The following is a 22600-nucleotide window of genomic DNA, read 5'->3' as shown; positions in this document are numbered from 1 at the left end:
AAGAGAGAAAGGAAGGAGGAGGAGGAGGAAGAGAAGGAGGAGGAAACAAAGAAGAACGTGGTAGTAGTAATAGTAGTACTAATAATAGCAGTTACATATTTAATGGCCCATATTTGGAGTTCTAAATATTATTTCCCACCAAAAGGATCCAGAATTCCAGATCCATGGCAGAGAAAATTTAAGGTGAACTTCATAATACTAGAATTAATGGTAGAGGAAGTTCTTCCAGAAGAAAGCCAGGCAAAAAAATGTAGAAGCATGTTAGATTTAGAAAAGTTCTTCTTTTCAACCAACCATCAATGTAATAATTTATTCAGTCAGGGTTACAAACAAATTTAAAAGCATTCACAGAGGGACCAGAGTTGTAGCATATCAGGTTAAGCCACCACCTGTGACACCAGCATCCCATATGGGTACCAGTTGAAGTCCTGGCTGTTCCACTTCCATCTCCTTGCTAAAGGCCTGGGAAAAGCAGCAGAAGATGCCCCAAGTAACCACAAGGGAGACTCAAAAGAAGCCCTTGGCTCCTGACTTTACCTGGCCTAGCCCCAGCTGTCAAGGCCATTTGGGGAGTGAACCATCAGATGGAAGACCTCTATCTCTCGCTCTCGTTCTCGCTCTCACTCTCACTCTATCTCCCTCTACTCTGCCTTTCAAATAAATGGATAAATAAATCTTTTTTTTTAAATTACATAAAAACTGTTGGGACAAAACATGTACATGAGATCTCTACTTATGGTTTACAAAGGTAAAAGTTTCCTTACAATGAAAATATCTAGTAGACGTCTCTCTAACCCATCAATCAAACACAGCAGCACTATTGCTGCTGATAATGAAATAATTATCAAAACCAAATTATGATCCATTCTACCAGGTTTAGATTCTTCAAATCTGTCAATGTTTGAAGATAGAAACATGGGATGACTGTTCTGGATTAAAGGCTATTGAAGAGACATATAAAGATAACTTAACACTTAGTGGATCTTGTATTTGGAGGGAAAAACCCATTATGAAATCTTGGATACATTTGGGAAAAATTAATTAGTGACAGTAAATCAGATAATATTATTTAATTAATATTAAATATTTAGGTGTTAAAATTATATTGGAGTTATGTAAGAATATGTCCTTGTTCTTAGAAGTTACCTGATAAATTATCTATGCTGAAGTAGAGTAATATTTGCAAGTTATTAAGAAATGGGTTGGCCAAATTAGAATAAATATCTACAGACATGTATAAGTATACACGTGTTCATATATGTTTCTGTGTACAAAGACAGAGAGAAAAGCCAATGTAGCAAAATATTAACAATCGGTTTAGGTAAAAAGTATAAAATGGTCATTCTACTGCTTTTTTCAAGATTTGAGTGAATTTGAAATGTTCAAATTAAATATTTGAGAGAAATATCAGCAGATAGCTAAGAGAGTTCAACAACTTGCCAAGCGCCACAAGACCATTTGAAGGAGCAGAAACAATACTCTCTTCCATTTAGCCAGGACTTGCTTTCAGAAGAATGCAGGTGAACCTAGGGTATCAATATCAGCCTAAGATCGGTGTTTTTCAATTGTCATTTGAATTACAGCATGCACTTGTTTCATTTTTGTGCAGTGGCCCAATCTTACGTCCTTGATATTTATTAACGATTGCTGTTCCTCTAGGTGTCATCACATTTTCTGTCAAAATAACGGCATTGTCCACCACTGATCGTGAGCCCATTTCCCACACCTTTCACTCTTACCAGTTTCATCCAGAGAACAGAAAGCTGCAGCACCCTGATGAGTCAGAATTCTACAAAGCAGCACTTGGCTGCACTTTTGGTGCAAAACCCAGAGTCTTTAAATAACAGAATCTTGAACTTGCCCTGAAGCTTTTAGGCTTCAGAAATACATAACCGTTCCCTGTATCTTGTTTAAATAAACCTCTTAGCAAGCTGTGTGTGTTAAAACGAGAATACTAACTCTTGTGGAGAAAACCCTCCCTTCCATAATATAGGATGGATGTGGTTGTTATTTGTTTAAAACTGCAAGAAAACAGATGAGCTGCCATGCAATTTATACAAAGCCAGCCAGGGAAATAAAAGCACCAGACTTGATTTCTTTTGTTTTGCTCTGTTGGTATAAGAGCTATATGATCAAAAATCTTATATTCCTCCATGAAAAATTTAACTCTATTTTTTAAGATTTGGCACTGACATTCTTTTGCCTTTATAATAAATTAGTAAAGACCCTTGGGTTATACTTAACTGTTCTAACACAAATCCTCTGCAACCTCAGGAGTTTCTAGCATCTCATTTCTTAGCTCATTTTCTGAACAGAAAAATTGGTCTCCCACTACCTCCTCTCTCTCTCTCTATTTCTCTCTCTCTCTCTCGTTCTCTCTCTCTCACTTTTTTATATGACTTGCTTACTTTTTAGGTCATCTGCTATCTGTTACTCCAGAGAGTAGCTTTCCTGAATGCAAGTGAGAAAACCACACAGAACAAAATTAAGAGATCAAACTGTGTGTGCATGAACCCCGACTCTCCTCCTTTCTAGCTGTATGAACTTGGAGCCTCAGTTTCCTTATCTGTAAAATGGAAATCATAACCCTACCACAGAGTGTGGTGGCTCAGAATAGAGGTAATACACATAATGCTACTAGTAGAGAATGAAGCTTGTAATTAATAATATAATTGATAATTATTTTATTGCAGTTTTGTAATAACACTATCTAAACACAAATTAATAATAGTGTGGTCTATCAAGTGATGAGGTGGATTGTTCAGTAAAAATCTATGTGTTATACAAGGGTACTCCAAAGTGTTTATAGAAAGCAAAATTTAAAAGATAAGTTTGATCAGGCATTTGGGAGCAGTGCTATAAGCTGTCACTCGGGACATTTGCATCCAACATAGGAGTGCCTGGGATCAGGCCCCACCTCTGCTTCTGATACAAATTTTTGCAAATGTGTCTGGGAGGTAGCAGGTGATAACCCAATTACCTGGGTCCCTGCCACCACGTGGGAGGCTCCATGCTCCTGGCTTCAATCCAGCCTAGTCCTGGATGTTGAAAAAAGGCATTTGAGGAGTGAACCAGCAGATGGAAGATCTCTGTTCCTCTCTTGCCACCTCCTCCTTTGCCTTTCAAATAAATAAATGAAAAATATTTATTTTTTTAAAAGATAAGTTTTTGATAGATTTTTCTCAATATGCATGTCCATATGCATGAATTTCAAAATCTTTTTGCACCAAAATCAATTTATTTTTAAATTTCATTTTCCATGAACTTTTTGAAGTCCCCTCATACATGATAAGTCCAAAATGTGTTCAAACCCTACCAGAAATCATCAGCTTGACACACACTTCAAAAATTCAGTAGCGACTATCTCTAAAAAAGAGATTTGATAACATGAACTATGTGATAAATGAACAAGTTATTTGATTTTTGTGTTATCTACATGTCTCAGTAGAAAGTGGAAGGCAGCCATAATGGTGTTGCTAACTGTCATATCCCCAGGAGACAACTGACTAAATGCAGAGCTTTGATGCCCTCCTGAGAAACCCTAAATCAGAATCTCTGGGTGAGAGGACTGGGAACTTGCATGTCTGCCTGCACTCCAGAAGACATTTTTGCACATTGCATTTTGATAGCTGTTGCTTTATTGTTAAACAAAGAATGAATTCTGCAGTCTTTGCTTGTTTACATTCTTTCATCATGCCAACCAGACACACTGTGATAAACATATGTGTTCAGCCACTGGTTATCGGAAAGAAACCAGATAGGAAAAGCACAAGTGTAAAGTAATGATCTCTGGAGTTAAAAGGGCCAGCTTGACCTGAATGTGGTGAAAGTTAAGCCAAGTTGAAAAGATTGTTCACTCAGGTATGAGAATATTATCTGCACCCTCGTGGTTCTAGTCACACTGAGTCTTGGAGCTTTCATCCTAAGATTAATCTTAATGCAGCATAGGATGGTTTCAAATTTTGAGCACTGTTAATGCTTTTAAGATTCTTGTCATCATCTCTCATAGCACTCTTCTCTTTTATATCACTTATATTTTTAAAAATATCTATGGGGCCAGCATTGTGATGCAGTGAGGTAAGCTGTTGCTTGTGACACCCATATCCCTATCAAATGCCAATGCCAGCTGCTTGGCTTCCAATGCAGCTTCCAGCTGCTGTGCCTGGGAAAGCAGCAGAAAAAGGTCCAAGGCCATGCAGGTCATCTGGATGGAGTTCCTGGCTCCTGGCTTTAGCCAGGACCATACCTAGTTGTTGTGGTTATTTGAGAACTGAACCAATTGATAGAAGTTTTCTCTCTCTCTCTCTCTCTCTCTCTCTCTCTCTCTCTCTCTCTCTCTCTCCCTCTCCTTCTCTCTCTCCTCCCTCTCTCTTTCCCCCCTTACCTTCCTGTCTCTTTCTATGCCTTTCAAAGACAATGAAGATACAAATTTAAAAATAACAAGACCAGGGCTGGTGTTATGACATAGTAGGTTAAGCCTCAGCCTGAGGCACCAGCATCGCACATGTGCACGAGTTTGAGTCCCAGCTGCTCCGTTTCCAATCCAGCTCCCTGCTAATGTGCCTGGGAAAGAAGTGGAAGATGGTCAAAGTGCTTGGGGCCCTGTATCCACATGGGAGACCCAGAAGAAGCTCCTGACTCCTGTTCAGATCCGTCCAACTCCAGCTGTTGCAGCCATTGGGGAGTGAACCCATGGGTAGAAGACTTCTCTCTGGCTGTAATTCTTCCTCTCAAATAAATAATTAAATAAGTTTTAAATTGGAAATTACGTAGAAAAATAATCTTTTTTTAAAAAAAATATCTTGCAGAATCTCGGTCATTAATGTGATGTACACTGTTATTTAATGCTATAACTAGTACTCCAACAGTATTTTTTCACTTTGTGTTGCTATGGGAGGACAAACTGTTGAAATCCATATATATATACTAAACTGATTTTCTATATATAAAGAGAATTGAAAAATGAATCTTGATGGGAATGGAAGGGGAGAGCGAGTGGGAAAGGGGAGGGTTGCGGGTGGGGGGGAAGTTGTGGGGGGTGGGAGCCTTTGTAATCCATAAGCTGTACTTTGGAAATTTATATTCACTAAATTAAAAAAAATAAGAAAAAATAAATAAATAAATATTTTTTAAAAGATACCTATGTATTACAGTTGGGTTTTGTTCACTGATGCCCCACAAGGTCAGACTATAACTACACCACAGCAAGGTCATACACATTTGAGCCCAGATCCAAATCTAAAACATTGCTAAGTACACAAGAATTAATAGGTAAGTGTTAGTTAATTTTTTTACCAGTGCTTACCCATAAAGTTTAAATTTTCCCTCTACATAATTTCAAGGTTTTTTACAATATCACAAACAAGAAGATCGAGCAGCATAGTGAATGTGGGTTTTGGAAGCAGGAAGTCATGGGTTTTCATGTCATTTCTACTGTTTTCTTGCTGGAAAACCTATAGACAAGATATTCAGTCACCCCCTTTCTCAATTTCTTCTTCATCTCAATAAGCTTTGCTAAGCAAACAGAATATAAATAACAATTAGATTATAGCAATATCTCCAAAATTCAGAAGATAGTAAAAATATGGTCTGTGGAAAGAAGTTGTGGAATTTTGCTGGTTAAGAGACCACTGGCAAGGTTTCACTCTTCTTTACTCTCTAAATGACTTTTCATGGTAAATTACAAGCCATCCAGCTCATCACATTTTAAACTCTGCAGATAAGTGACATGTACTCACAGGGTGTTCAAATTCTTGAGTTTCTTGAAGGCACTCCCTGGAATTTCTCTTATTCTGTTAAATCTCAAGTCTCTGGGAACACAAAACAAGGGAGAGAAATTACAATACGTTGATTCCCATTCTGTCCTTATTTCCAGAAGCTTAAAAGTTAATTCTCCTTTTGTGATCAAACATACAGCACTAAGGGACTAAACACAATTAAAATAGAGCAAGCACGTGTCACACACTGAAATAGGTTCATAGTTTACGGTAGATTTTGCATAGCTGGTGCTATGTGCTAACTCAAAGATGCCAGATCTTAGAGTTGGTTGGAGAATACTTCAGAGAGTTAAAAGCAGAAAATTTCCCTTAAGTTGCATTTGTACAAAACCAAAACAAACTCTTTATATGACAACATACAAGTTGAGTATAGCTTGTTTGGTAAAATATCAGATCTTGCCTATCAACTCAATTTAACACCCATGCTCGAATTTACCCAAAAACTGAATTAGTTAATTCTCCCCAGGAATGCAATAACTTTTCAAAGAGTATTAAAGCAAGGCAATAAATCAATTATTTTGAGAAAGATGCACCTCTACAGCCAACAATTAACATACTTCTTCATTTAGCAAGTAAATTAAGTGTCACATACAATATTAAACACGAAGACACAAAGAAGAGCAAGATATGGTCCCTGCACTGAACACGAATAGTTCTGTGAGAAATTGTTGCAACACTGGAGTGTATACTGTCCATGAGACAACAGAGGAATAAACAAAGGCTGTGCACCGATAGTGGACTTAGGTGCTGATCTGTCCAGTCCCTCCCATCAATGGGAGAACCAATTGCTCTACTCCACCTGACTATGGTGGAAGTACCAATCATGTGCCTTTTCCTACCTTTTTAATCATAATATTTAAATTAAATTACACTATTGCTCTTCTGTACTTAGTTGAGAATAAATCTGCAACTGGGAAATTTAAAAGTTGTTCTGTCTTAAACCATTTGATTCACAAATCTTTATAAAATTACCTTAAAATCCTATCATTTTATGTTTCTCTTGATTTGACTTTGGCAGAACATGCACAATTTCATAAGAGCTGCTATTTTCAATAAAAGTCATTAAATAACTCAGTGATTATGCATCCTTGTTAGGTGGACCACCCTGCTTAAAAACCATGCATTGCTTCACTACATGTTTAAATGGGAACTTTCTAAGGTACATGAGATCTTCTCTATATGCATAGAAGAAATGGAGTCACATAAACCCAAATGCTCCAGAAATAATGGTTTCCCTTAAAAAAAAAAACAGCAATTTTAAATTAATAGTCACAAGAACTTTCCCCTCAGATTGAAGTAACACCCTGACAGTAGGGACTCCATTTTAAAGCACCCAAGAGTCCATCTTGAAAAAGCACCCCTCACTGTGATGCTAGGGTCTGAAACTAATTATGGTCTAAAACTAAGACAATAACAGCACCATGCAATCCATTTGGCAAAACATAGAAATCTCCTAGCATGATTGCTCAAGCTTAAAACAGATAGGCTTCACCCAGATTAATATTAAGATTGTTATTTTCCATGTTTCACAAATGATTTAGTTTGGTAACTAGACTAATGTCAAGATTGTAACTGGTATTGTGAAGATTGTAATTGGTATTAGTTTCGCATATGCTTTACATCAGCTTGAGCCTAGTAATCATGTATTCCCCCCAAACCTAGCAACCATGTATCCCCCCTCCTGTCCTCTTGGTTTTGCCTTTATAAATTCTGTTGCTTTGAGTTTCAGGGCATGAGCCCACTCTCAACCACTGGCAATTAAAGACTGCAAATTTTATCAATGTGTGGTGCTCCTCTGATTGAACTCGCTCAGGCACAGGACTAAACCAGAAATCCTAATAATCTCCCCACCACAAGATTCCAACAATACACCAAGAAAACAATATTAAAGGATAAACCATTTGCCTTCTTTTAGTTTGTAATTTTTGAAAAATTAGGAAAGTACATATGAAAAAATAATGCTACTCCTTATAATCTACACCCAGAATTAACAACTTGCATACTTTGATATAGTTGTTTCTACTCACAATATCCCATTATTTTATTTTTACTACACAAAATATATGTAAAAACAAATTAGAAGTCAAAATAAAACCTCTTTTAAGCACTAACTTAATTTTGGCTTTTGGCTTTTCCTTCTCTCCATGAATATAACCATTTATGATTTGTGAGAATTTCACACACACACACACACACACACGTATGTAAACACATATAAGATAAAATGTATACACAAATTTGAAGATAAATATAATGTACAAGTAAATGTAAAATTTGTAGTATCTTTAAGTTTACAAAAATGGCATCAAAGTTTACATGGTTCCTAAAACTTCCCATGTCTTCTTAAACAACATTCTTCCCTTGTTGCTCCTTGTCTTACATGTAGCTCTTGATGTTTATCCGTATCTCCTCTACAGTAGCCCACAAGGCAACCAGACCACATATCCTTTGTATATTTCTTCACTTATCAAACTTTTGGTTGTCTCCCATTTTTGGCAATTTCATTTACAAACAAGTTTGCAATAAATGTGCATGCAACTCTCCTTGTGCACATAACAAAGTGTTTCTCTAGGGTAAATATTTAGAATTAGAATTGATAGAGCATAGAGTGTGCATATCTTCAGTTTTATAAAATTATGACAATTGCAAATTAATTTACAACTAGATGCATTATAGCAGCAATAGAATTCATTGAAATGCTGCAGAAAGATGCTTGAACTAATCTCCAAATTATAAATTTAAATTTATCACTGGATTGATTTGAAAGTTGTACTGTTAGGTGTCTTTGTGGTCAGAATTCTCTTCTTGAACTCCTTCATGAGTAAACAAGATATACTCTCCCACCAGAAGTTCTCATTACTCCAAGTGTCACTCAATGAGGCCAGCTTCAGCCATACCCCATTCTTGGTGCTGAGGCCTGTGCAAGAGTCTCTTCCTAAGAAACCATGTATGGTCAGAGACCCACAGACTTGCTCCAAATTACTTAAATTCTAGCCAGGTTGGGGCCAGCACTGTGACACAGAGGGTTAAGATACTGCCTGCAGAGCCAGCATCCCATATGGGCACCAGTTCGAGTCCTGGCTACTCTGCTTCGATCCAGATCCCTGATAATATATTAGGGCCATTTGGAGAGTGAACCAGTGGATAGAAGATCTCTCTCTCTCTCTCTCTCTCTCTCTCTCTGTCTCTCTCTCTCTCTGTATATCTGCCATTCAAATAAAGAAATCTTTTTAAAAAATCTAATCAAGCATATTCAAATGTGTCAAAGTTAATACATAGTCTTCTTTAGTGTCTGCTATTACTAACTGATAGAATTTAAAAGGGGGAGAACGATCCAACATGGGAAGCAGGATACACAGCAGACTCATAGAATGGCAGATGTCCTAAATAGCACTCTGGCCTCAGAATCAGCCCTTAAGGCATTTGGATCTGGCTGAAGAGCCCATGAGAGTATTTCAGGCATGGAAATCCAAGACACTCTGGCAAAAAGAAAAAAAAGAAAAAAAAAGAAAAACACCTAAATGAAAGCTCTCTGCGAGTGAGATCCCAGTGGAAAGAATGGGCCATCAAAGAAGGAGGTACCTTTCTCTGAAGGGAGGAGAGAACTTCCACTTTGACTATGACCCTGTCTGAATAAGATCGAAGTTGATGAATTCAAAAGGCTTCCATGGCCTTGGCAACTCATGACTAGAGCCTAGGGTGATTACTGATGCCATAAACAAGAGTGTCAAATTGTTAAGTCAACAACAGGAATCTCTGTGCACTTACTCCTCATGTAGGATCTCTGTCCTTAATGTGTTGTACAGTGTGGATTAATGCTATAACTAGTACTCAAACAGTATTTTACACTTTGTGTTTCTGTGTAGGTGCAAACTGTTGAAATCTTTACTTAATATATACTAAATTGATCTTCTGTATATAAAGAGAATTGAAAATGTATTGATGTGAATGGAATAGGAGAGCGAGCAGGAGATGGAAGGGTTGTGGGTGAGAGGGATGTTGTGGGGGAGGAAAGCCACTGTAATCCATAAGCTGCAATTTGGAAATTTATATTTGTTAAATAAAAGTTTTAAAAAATCTGAAAAAAAAGACATAGCCTTCTTTAACTGCTGTTATCTGATCATGTAAAGTTTTATACATTATGAACAGAAACTCTAGGGAAAGGTCTCCTTTCACAAATTTATGTAGCTTTAAAGATTTATTCGAAAGGTACTGTTTAAGGTTTTTAAAGGTTTATTAATTTGAAAGTCAGAACTACAGAGAGAGAGGGAGAGACAAAGAGATCTTCCATCTGCTGATTCACTCCCTAAATGGGCACAACGGCTAGGGCTGGGCCAGGCTGAAGCCAGGAGCCTATAAATCCATTCAGGTCTCCCACATGGGTGGCAGGGGCCCAGGCACTTGGGCAATCTTCTATTGCTTTCCCAGGAGCATTAAGAGGGAGCTGGATAGGAAGCAGGGCATCCAGGACCCAAACCCATACTCATATGGGATGTCAGCATGCCAAGCAGCAGTTTCACTCACTCACATGATGCTGGTTCTGCCCTTCACAATGTTAATCCCTGCACCTTGCGATTGCATATAGGGCACTATACAATGCATTATCTAGAGTTGGGCAGACATTTTTGAAAATCAGATCACTTAAATTCAAATGACCACCAAATTTGAATGATATTGCTTTCTGTGTAAATAAGTTTACCCAAAAGTACAATTCATTTTCCCACACTGCCACTATTTTGCTGAAAATGAGTCACTAAAAACTTCACTTGTAAAAAAATCTGTCATTTATTTAAAACTTCTTTTAACAAGAAATCAAAAAGTGAGTTATAGCATCACTTTTTTTCATTGTGATACACAAAATATCCATAATAATCATAATAATAACAAGCACCATTTAGCATAATTTTCATCCCATTCATTATTCATTGGAACTCAATTTGGTAGTAATTCTGCTCATTGCAGCATAAAGTTGCAGATAAAACTTGAGCTCGTGGTACTTACTGGCAATAGTAAAAACAACAGTTTGTCTGTCTGTCTCTCCCGTTCTCCTCCAATCTAAGCTGTTAAGGCTGGGCAAAGACTTAATGCTTGTCAGAAGAAGCCAGTTGGTAATCCAACTCTAACCAATAAGCGACGAATTTTAGCTCAATTTCAACCCAGAAGATTTTAAAATGAGTTTAACATGACTCCACACTGCAAATCAGTGAAGGCCAAACATGGATAGAGAGCAGTGTGTGAACCAGTCCCAACAGTCTCATAGCTCATGTGGTCTTTTTAGGTAACAGCTCACACCAGACTGACGTCACAGCCCATGACACACCCTTGCCTGGTGTGCATGGCATTAGACGTCATCAATATGCAGAAATGTCCACAGGAAGATCTTGGCAGAGCATCACAGAAGCCTGGCCCTAACTAGGTCCTGAAGTTCTTGGTATATTTCAGAGCACACCATAGTCTCCCCAGCTAAGCTGCAGCTTCACTTCCCATGGTTTTAGTTACTTGTAATTAACCATGCTCTGAAAATATTAAATGCAAAATTCTAGATATAAACAGCTTGTAACTTTTGAATAACTTCGAATATAGCCTATCGTTGTACCTATTCTACTGTATTGTTAGTTATTAATGATCTCTGTGCCTAATTTATAAATTAAATTTTGTTATAGATAGGTATGTATAGGAAAAGCATGGTAAACATAGGGTTCAGTGCCATCTCTACAGGACATCATGGAATGTGTCCCTAGCAGGTAAGAGGGTACTCCTGTATTTTATGCTAACATTAAACAAATCAGCATTTCATAAAAAAATACAATTTTCTATCAGTGTCCATGTCACAAAACAATTTCAGAGTTCATTTTAAAGATGATATTCAATACTGTTTGCACTGTGGAGGTGCAGCCCGGGTTAAGTGATAAGATGACTATCTTCCTCTTGAAATACTACTAGCCCAGCTCTGGGACTGAATGCACAACATCGTAAAGAGATAAAACTCTGGGCCAGCACTGTGGCATAGCAGGAAAAGCCACCTCCTACAGTGCCAGCATCCCATATGTGCACCTGTTCAAGTACTGGCTGCTCCACTTTCAATCCAGCTCCCTGTCAATGCACCTGGGAAAGCAGTGGAAGATGATCCAAGTCCCTGGGCCTCTGCACCCACATTGGGTACCTAGAGGATGCTCCTGGCTCCCAGCTTTGGATCGGCCCAGCTCCAGCCATTTGTGGCCATTTGGAGAATAAATCAGCAGATGCAAGATCTCTCTATCTCGCCCTCTCTCTCTCTCTCTGTCTCTATCTCTGTAGCACTGCCTTTCAAATAAATAATCTTTTAAAAAGTAAAAATTAAAAAATAAAAGAGATAAAACCCAACTTTAAGCTACTTCCCGTAGGTGACCACAACTTGTCTGGTCCCAGTGTAGTGTGGGTCACCTCATAATGTCCTAAGCAGAAGATGGTCTCCAGTTTCTTTGTATTTGCCCATTATGGCTAAGAATCTGGGACTCGGAGAGCACAACAAGCCCGCTGGACCTCTGAGGGCACTGTCTGGACAGGTTGGTTTCTGTTTGTGCTACTTGTTTCCTTCAGAACTGAGAACGAGTCATTCTGGCAGGAAGCCTATCATCGTGTAATAAAGATCAAGCAGGTCATACTTGAGCCAAAAGCATTCCTGTTGAAGGTGGAGATGTGATTAGGTCACTCTGATGGCAGAAGAACACGATGTACAGGGAGAAGCATCAGCCTTTCCTCATTTCCCAAGCTTCCACGGGAGGGAGCAAGATGCCTCCAGGGCACGGGGACAGATTTTTGTTAGTTTGCAATTTTATTTGCAAGGAGTTCACACCTGTGTGCCCTTACTGCCAATCTCTCCTGTGAAGCAGTGGAGAGGGCAGGCTCTGCTCTGTGTGGCCCAGGCCCTCCATCTGTCATACTGATCCTGAGTCCCTGGCTCAACATCACCTGCCCCAGCGCATGTCCTGTCCTGCTGGCCCTGTGGCCATCGTGTAGGGACACTGCCACCCTAGCGTCTGTCCCAACCTTTCAGTCAGGCAAAGAATCAGGTTCCTCCCCCACCTCTCCCTGCTGCCCTTAAACAAAAACTTTATTTATGTTTCAGTTTTGCATGCTTTCAGTGGAGGGGTCAGAAATACATATTCCAGGCCTGGACAGGTCAGGTGGAGGATACACTCAGTACCCATCTTGCCTGATGCCCAATCGATCTTCAGCTAAGGATTGCACTGCAATTCTCCCCCAGGTCTGGTGCATTTCCTGCCTGCCGAGCCCCACACCGTCAGATTTGAAGTTGAATTCAGAGTACAGGGCTCTGTCTTCTGCTGCTGTCCTTCAGCCCAGAATTACCATGGAGAGATGCTTCATTTTTATATGCCAACTGGGCCAGGTCATTGTACCTATGGAACTCAGTTTTGGACCAACGACCATTCTGAATGTTGCTCTGATTTAAGACTTCAACCAGTAGGCTTTGAGATGACTCTTTACAATGTGGGAGGCCTCACCTGATCAATTGAAGGCACAAGGAATAGGTAAATATGTTTCCAGAATACATTTGCACTCAAACGGCAACCCCAAATCTTCCTGGGGTCTCCAGCCTGCAGCCTGCCCCAGAGACAGCACACTTGCTAACACCCACAACTTCAGATGCCAGTTCCTTTATCTATCTCTACACACACACACACACACACACACACATCCTCTTGCCCTTGATATGTTTCTATTGGTCTGGCAAAGTCTATGCCTCAGAGATCACAGGGAAAGAAAAGGGAGAAAGGAAGTCAGACCCCATGGGAACCTCATCTACTCTGTTGGTCATAGATGAGTTTTTCTTTTATTTTCTCTTTCTTTAAAGATGTGTTTATTTACTTGAAAGGCAAAGTTACAGAGAAAGAGTTGGAGAGACAAAGAGAGGAAGCTCTTCTATCAATGGTACATGCCCCAAATGACAGGAACAGCTGGGGCAGTGCAGAGCCAAAGCCAGAAGCCAGGAGCTGGATCTTCATCTGGGTCTCCCCACATGGGTCCACCTGCTTTCCCTAGATGCATTAGCAGGGAGCTGGATTGGAAGTGGAGCAGCCAGGACTTGAATCAGTGCTTATACAGTATGCCAGCATCACAGATGGTGATTTAATCCACTACTCCACCATGCTGTCCCCTTTCTTTAATTTTGTATGCATATTTGATACTCATCTACCCATCTCCAAGAATCGCTGCAATGTTTATATATAAATAAGAATACTCTAAAGGCTTCCCAGAAGATGCTAGAACAACGTTTCAGCAGTTCTTCAATCGTGTTCTCCGGCTCTTCAGTTTGTTCCTCAGTGAAATCCCCTGCCCCTATCCTCGCTCTTCTCCAGAAATGGATTTCACACCCTCTCCAGCTCATGGATTAGACCAAGCAGACAAAAACTTCTGCAGTGAAGTGCTTGTACACAAAATCCCTCAAGAAAGCTGCTACTTTATGAGTCTTAAAGCATTGAACAGCATCTGGTGCTCACAGAATGTGAAAATTGGGAGGTATTAAGGGCCAACACACATACTTGTATAAAAGCTAAGAGTGCCCAATGCTTTAATTTCCCAAGTGTCCTTTATAGAGTGAGAACCTGGGCTACTTTTACATCCTTGAGCAACTTCAACAGAAGGTGCCTACAAATCACATGTGCCTTTCCATGTGCTAAAAGGAGGATAAGGTAGGGGAGTGGGGAGAATTGGGACCTGTGTCCACAGCCATCCTAGCCAGTGCTCCATGCCTGCTCATGGCAGATGCAATGGGCTGATCTTGGAGCTGGAGAATCTAAGACCCAGAACAACTCATTCGGCTCAAAGCAACACAAGTAGCCACAGGGAATGGCTCTCCGAAATGACTGCTTACAAAGCACGCACTGCCTCCCTCACCACTCCTGACCTGCAAAGCATTTTGAGGAAACTGAGGCCCTAAATGGTGGGCAAATGCACCTACCATGGGCCAGTGCAGTCCAGGTTTCTTCATCCTCTGAAGGCCTGGCCCTTCCAGCAGGTGTCACCAAAGGGTAATCCTCTCCTCCAGGTCAGAGAAAGGCATTCCAGCTTGGTTTCATTTGTCCTGCCCATCACAGGGGGAAGAAGACTAGACTGTGGGCTGAACTGTGTTCCCGAGTTATACTGACTCGCATATAAGCAGAGCATTCAGCAGCAAAGTTTCACTCTGGGGTAATAAAGCACTATACTGTATAAAGGAATCTTTTACTTGGCAATAAAAAGCTCTAAGTGAATTTTCACACAAAAGCAAGCATAGCCTCTTGAATGTTAAAACAATACTAACTCAGTCTGGTGAAAATGCATTACAAAATAATAAGGTTTAACTTCTCAAACGAATTGCTTAATGCCTCGCATTAGGGTCGGTATATTGTGCAATGATGTTTCCTTCCCCTGGGACCCCTCTCTGAGTTAATGCAGCTCCTCTGAATGGCCCCACGCCTAGGAGGACAGCTCAGTGCCTGAGCCTCCAAACACTCTGAAGGTAGAAAGAGTATCACAGAAGAACTGAGCCCAGCCTTGCTTCTACTTTCAACTTGCATCACATGGATCTTGACAGTGCTTCCCTGTTTCCTGCAGCAATGTTGCTACATTGTGCTGGGGAAATCAGAAACCTCCTCCCCGGAACAGGTAGAGGTTGAGCCTGTGTGCATGGCTCTTACCCAGACCTGCATTATAACCTCCCCAGTCCCTCCCAGGCCCACGAGGGTACAAGGAACTAAACATGGTCATCACACACTGATCATTTGGTCTTACACTACTGCTCTGCGTATGCTCATGCCATTCCTTTCCTACAATGTCTTCCCCTTTTCCCTCTCTCACACATCCACAGTGAGTTCAAGGGTGCTGCACTACCCTAGGAGTCATCTCACAGGAGGCCAGAAGGAAGCAAGCCAGAGACAGAAATCCTGTGCCATGTGCTTGCATGTCTGTCTTTGTCAATGCCAGGACTGAAGGCCACTCTGGAATGCTGGCACTGAGCTTCCACATCCATCCCTTTCCTTAGGGAGGCATTCTCAGAGAATGGCCCACTGGGATAACCTGTGCTTCCCACACCTTTTGCACCTTTCCCACACCTTTGCAATGGGAAATGTTTAGCATAATGGTTAGGAGTGTGGGCCTCAGCATCAGGGAAGTACACTGCCTGGACCTCCCTCAGCCACTTCTCAGGACCTGGCCTTGGACGGGCCAAGCCTCCTCATCATAAAACATAATGATCTCAGTATTAAATGTCAGAATTCATGCACAGCCTTCAAATAGTGCCTAACATGTGCTAGGTCACAAAATCATTGTAAGTTCTGCTATGTTAACATACAAAATACCACATTGTAAATGTCATGTCAATGTCCCTGCCTCCCTCAAACACAATTATACTGGGACTCCTTTATGAACAGTGAGCTTGTCTTTGTATATGCAACACAAATTTTATCTTCAGCATAAACCAAAATAATCATCATAGTGGAAAGAACCACCTACGGCTCTTTTTTTTTATTTATTTAATGAATATAAATTTCCAAAGTACAGCTTATGGATTATAAGGCTCCCCCCCCACAACTTCCCCCCCACCCATAACCCTCCCCTTTCCCACTCGCTCTCCCCTTCCATTCCCATCAAGATTCATTTTCAATTCTCTTTATATACAGAAAATCAGTTTAGTATATATAAAGATTTTAACAGTTTGCCCTCACATAGCAACACAAAGTGAAAAAATACTGTTGGAGTACTAGTTATAGCATTAAATAACAGTGTACATCACATTAATGACAGAGATCCTGCAAGATTTTTTTTTAAAAAGATTGATTATTTTTCTATGTAATTTCCAATTTGAAACCAAGGGGTATTTTTTTTTCATTTTCAATTATCTTTATATACAGCAGATCGCTTCAGTATATACTAAGTAAAGATTTCATCAGTTTGCACCCACACATAACCACAAAGTGTAAAAATACTGTTTCAGTACTAGCTATATCATTACTTCACCTTGGACAACCTATTAAGGACAGATCCCACATGGGACGTAAGTACACAGTGACTCCTGATGTTGATTTAACAATTTAACACTCTTGTTTATGGCGTCAGTAATCTCCCTAGGCTCTAGCCATGAGTTGCCAAGGCTATGGAATGAGAAAAAGAGAGGGAGGAGATGTACAACTGGGGACATGCTCAATTGGACTTGCCCCAAATGATGGAGTTAGAAAAGTGCCAGGGGATTCCAATACAATCCCATGAAGGTGGCATGTACCAATGCCATCTCACCAGTCCAGGTGATCAATTTCAGTTCATGACTGATCACACTGATAGATCTAAGAGTCAAAGGGATCACACAAACAAGATTAATGTCTGCTAATACTAACTGATAAAAAAAAAGGGAGAGAAGGATCCAACATGGGAAGGGGGAGACACAGCAGACTCATAGAATGGCAGATGTCCTAAATAGCACTCTGGCCTCAGAATCAGCCCTTAAGGCATTTGGATCTGGCTGAAGAGCCTATGAGAGTATTTTAGGCATGGAAAGCCAAGACATGCTGGGGAAAAAAAGAAGAAGAAGAAGAAGAAGAAGAAGAAGAAGAAGAAGAAGAAGAAGAAGAAGAAGAAGAAGAAGAAGAAGAAGACCTAAATGAAGGATCTCAGCGAGTGTGATCCCAGTGGAAAGAACGGGGCCATCAAAGTAGGAGGTACCTTTCTCTGAAGGGAGGAGAGAACTTCCACTTTGACTATGGCCTTGTAAGAATAGGATCGAAGTCGGCGAACCTTAAAGGCTTCCATAGCCTCAGCAACTCACCTATGGCTCTTAATTAGTAAAATTGGAAAGAGTAGAAATATAAGACAAGTAGGGGAAGCCACTGCTTGCAGTGCCAGCATCCCATACTGGAAAGCAGTTTTAAAACCTGGCTACTCCAGCTTCCTGCTAATGTGCCTGGGAAGGCAGCAGAACTTGAGTCCCTGCCACTTGGGGATCAGAATGGAGTTGCTGGTTCCTAGCCTCAGCCTAGCTCACCCCAAGTTGCCGTGGTCATTTGGGGAGTGAACCAGCAGTGATCTCCCTTTCTCTCTTTCTCTGCCGGTCAAAAAAATAAATTAAATAAACCTTTCAAAAAATAAAGCAAATAGTTAGGTTTCAGTTCAGTTCAGTGATACACAGTCTACCAATACTGGCATCAGTAAATAAAAATTAACTTTTGTAATGTCAGTGAAAATATAACTTTGGGTGAAAATTCAAAGTACTTTTTCCCATCAGTTGTTAGAAAGGAAAGAAACACCCAGTTAAGAGGGAGCACATTCCTCTGTGAGACTGGCCAGGCTGAGCACTGTCCTTCACAGTTCTGGGCCTGGGAATCACATAAGGATCTGCCTGAGTGTTGGGCAATGTGTCCTGCATGCCCACACCGACCACTTGGCTCCTGCAACCACGTAAGGAAGCCGACAGAGACACAAGATTTCGCAACCGTCTGGACTTGTCCACCCTGTAGTGCCCTTTAAGGGGAAATATGTTCCTATCTGTCAAAATATTAGTGAATTATTTACCATTTTTGCTTTATCTCATACCAGTGTTTGGATGCTACTTATGACAACTGAAGAAACAAATCCTGATTTTATTTTTGAAAGAAATAAATTGCAATGTTGAGCATTTTGCTTGCATTTCTCTATGAACCCACTGTAGGTCATCTTCCTTCCTCACCACTTCATTCAAATTTCCTGGCATCAGCAGTCCACAAACTCTGGATGAGCTGTCAGTGACCTCGGGGGAGTCGTCATTTAACCTGATCTTCTGGTGACATGTGATAAGGTTAGCTCCCTTCCTTTGTAAGCTCTCTTTGGCCTTCTCTCTCTTTCTAGTCTTTCTCAGACTCCTTGTATAGACTGTGTTCTTCTGCCTGTATGCCTCTGAAGCGTTAATATCCCTCAGGCTCTGCCTGAGCCCCTTAAACAACTCCATTCACTTCCTTGCTTTCCAAGAACTTACAGAAAAGCAAGCCGAAAGTAGTATAAGTTTATAGATGCAGAACTCTGTGTGTGTGGATAGGTGAATAGATACAAAGATGGATAGATGGTTGGATGATGGGTGGATGGATGGATAGATATGTAGATACATAGATGGATAGATACCATGTGTCATTTAACAGTGGGGAAACATTCTAAGAAATGCATTGCTAGGCTCTTTCATTTTTTTTCATGTGAAAATCACAGAGTGCATTTACACAAACTGAGAGGGCTACAACATCACTAAGTAATATATTCTTGTGGGACCATAACATATATGCAAATCATTGTTGACCTAAATGCTGTTTATATAAACATAAATCTATTTAGACCTCTCTCCCCCCCGACACACACAGTCTCTATATTGAGAAAGGTTTGTGCTTGTATATAGAGACACACATTTTTATACAAACATACACATCCATACCAAGTCTCTTCTGTTCCCTAGATATCTACTATATCTTCCATGCCTGACATTCATGCACCCATTTGATCGCTCTAATAACTAGACATATCCAAGATACTCCAACTTTTCCCAAAGCCTAAAAAAAAATCCTTTCTTTCCTCCTGTTTGCCTATTCTCCACCGACACGAAATCAGAGACAAAGGCACCACTCCTGATTCCTGAGCCTATAGTCATGAGCGGCCATGTCCTCTACACCCTCCTGCAGATAAGTCACCGCCCCTTGCATGCAGCACTCAGGGATTTTTGCTGCAAAGCAAGCTATGTCTTGTTTCTCTGTTGACTGAATTTAACTCTCCCAGTTTAAAATCCTCCAGTGTCTCTCCACTGCCAGCAGTACCAGTCGAAGCTGCCCCAAGTGGTCTGTGATTTCTTTGATTTGTTCCCTTTCTCTCGCTCTTTGCCAATGCTTCTGACACTTTACCTCACCCATGCCAGAATGCTTCCAATGTCTGAACATTTCAGGAGGAATCATGCTCTTATGTCTGTCACCCTTTTCTTTCTTGCTAAAATTCTTTGTTACCATCTTAGGCTAGTAAGTATCCACCCATCTTCAAGCATTCTGCTGGTTAGTGATCTCTGCTGGAGATCCTGGAGTGGTGAACAAAGCTTGATCATGCCCTCATGGTGCCTGTGACCTCCCTTTCAACACAGCCCAAGTCTTCTGTGCCAGGCACCAACCATGGCAACATGGTGTTGGTTCAATGAAAAGAAGAAGAAATGAATGAATATATTACCCTCTTTGGATTCCAATAAAATGTACCATTTCCAAGAATAAAGTTGTTTTTTCACACCCCATTCCCATGTTAGCCCTACTAAATGAACACAGCAAAAACTACACAAAGTGTATTTATTTCTAACTTACAGAAAAGTGGTTGCCTCATCTCTTTACCAATCTGTGATTTTCATGCCTGCTACTCTGTAACAGTATGTTTATACCATGATTTACCCCATAATAAGAACAGCAATATCTTCTCATCCAAAGAGCTATAGTTGCTAAATAAATCTCCATGATTTCACCACATTATACAATTAGGGGGCAAGACAGAAAAACCAACATACCAAGAACACGGCCCCAGGAGCTAAGGGTATCTTAGTAGGACTGTTTGGAAGGACAATGACAATGCCTCTTGCTAAAAATACATAGAAGGGAGTAGATTGTATTTTTCAGGTTTGCACTAGAGACAGTTTACAATTAGCCTTTAGGGCTGGTGCTGTGGCATAGTAGGCTAAGCCACCTTCTGTGGTGCTGGCATCCCATATGGGGGCAGGTTCAGATCCAGCTCTCTGCTATGGCCTGGGAAACCAGTGAAAAATGGCTCAAGTGTTTGGGCCCCTGAACCCACATGGGAGACCTGCTCCTTGCCCTGGGCTTCAGATCAGCCTAGCTCCAGCCATCACAGCCATTTATGGAGTGAACCAGCAGATGGAATACCTTTCTCTCTCTCTCTCTCTCTCACTCAATCTGTAATTCTGCCTCTAAAACAAATAAAATCTTTAAAAAAAAAAAATAGCCTTTAGGCCGGCGCTGTGGCTTAACAGGCTAATCCTCTGCCTTGTGGCACCGGCACACCGGGTTCTAGTCCCAGTTGGGGCGCCGGATTCTATCCCGGCTGCCCCTCTTCCAGGCCAGCTCTCTGCTATGGCCCGGGAAGGCAGTGGAGGATGGCCCAAGTGCTTGGGCCCTGCACCTGCATGGGAGACCAGGAGAAGCACCTGGCTCCTGGCTTCGGATCAGTGAGATGCGCAGGCCGCAGCAGCCATTGGAGGGTTAAACAACGGCAAAAGGAAGACCTTTCTCTCTGTCTCTCTCTCTCTCTCACTGTCCACTCTGCCTGTCAAAAAAAAAAAAATTAGCCTTTAGTGAGTGGTGATACAACATACTACAGATATGTTTAACATGTCAAACGCTTAGCATATAGTAGCATGACATACTAAAGACATACTAAGAATCAGCCTCTAACATGTGGTGACATGACATGTTTGCTCATTCCATGGCAAAACCTATGATTTAAGGGTCAGAAAGGGGTTTTCGCAAAGTTGCTGCTACCTGCATGCCATGCCAGAAAATCACTCTGTGTGAAACCTCAAACTGACACCAAGTTTGCTTGCAACACAGCCAAATACCAGACTGAGGAGTCTGTGGTATGCTACTTTGGCTTGGACCATACAGCCACAATTCATATAACATAAAATTACATACACAATTTTTATACCATTACTATTCTTATTAAAATGCAATTAACATAATAAGCAATAATATCCTCTACTAAAAATATTCATCCTCTAAATAATGTTAAAGATTTTTAATGTATTTTTCTAAATGGTCCAGATATTTCTGGAAATATTACTTGGTAAGAAATTCCATAAACTAAATGTTCTGGCATACAATAAATGATTGATAAACATGTATTGACAAGTGATGGATGGATAGAGGCATGGATGGAAAGGACAAATGCATAAATGGATGCATGTGGATTCTTCCAAGAAGAAAATACATATTAATGAAAATAAATAATACAATAACTTACATACTCAAGTCACTCAGAAATAGTATGACAAATAAATCAATGGATTAATGAATACTAATGAGAGAATATATAAAAATGTCAATTTATTTTCTTCCTCTAGTTAACCAGAAAACAATCCTTTCAACATTATGCTGGAAGAATTTTTATCAATCACGTATCAAATTTCAAACTTAAAAAAATCCAGAAAAGTGGCCTAGAGAATCTCACAGAGTTAACCAGGGTCAGAAGGACTGGATTCCAGATCTTTTGACTTTGATTAACATGATTTTGCATTAGAGCACATTGTTGCTTACATCTAGTAATTAAACGATAGGAATGTTCCTTATGACCTATTTCAAAGGAAATACTTTCTAATGAGCAAAAGAATACTGTACAATTCATTGCAGTTACTAGTCAGCAGTTTTATTGTATGTCTGGAATGATGGCATGATCATAATTGCTTATTTAAGCCTTGGAAACATTTCCAACTTCCTCGCCAATTCATCATTTACAGCGTCCATTAGTCTCTTGATTAGCAAACGGTTGATCAGACCTGGCAGGGCCAACATCAGGGTTTCTTACAGGCTACAGATGGGCAGACGCTTAACACTCACATGGGCCACATACATGTATACCACACGCATTCAAAATTCATGATTCAATTAACTAAGGATGAAAGAATAACCATTAAGAGCAAAATTACTGTACAGGGCAGAAGTGAATGTAACCCAGTTCATGTGAATCTCAGAATCCAAGACAAAGACATGCTAATACAGTGGCTGAGACTTCCTGAACATATATAAAATGATACTTTATACACACACATTAAAAAATATATCCACAGACTGGCG

General features: G+C 40.3%; 1 protein-coding gene across 1 annotated transcript in view; it reads right to left on the bottom strand.

Moving 5' to 3' along the window:
• Positions 1 to 22600, bottom strand: part of PXDNL (peroxidasin like) — a 547360-nt gene that overhangs the window by 357658 nt on the left and 167102 nt on the right. The window contains exon 2 of the mRNA XM_062189595.1: positions 5739 to 5810. Within this exon, the coding sequence (XP_062045579.1) occupies positions 5739 to 5810 (72 nt within the window). The remainder of the gene's footprint in view (positions 1 to 5738; positions 5811 to 22600) is intronic.

This window comes from Lepus europaeus, chromosome 4 (genome assembly GCF_033115175.1).
Source record: "Lepus europaeus isolate LE1 chromosome 4, mLepTim1.pri, whole genome shotgun sequence".
NCBI classification, from domain to species: domain Eukaryota; kingdom Metazoa; phylum Chordata; class Mammalia; order Lagomorpha; family Leporidae; genus Lepus; species Lepus europaeus.
This window is presented reverse-complemented; position numbering and strand designations above follow the sequence as displayed.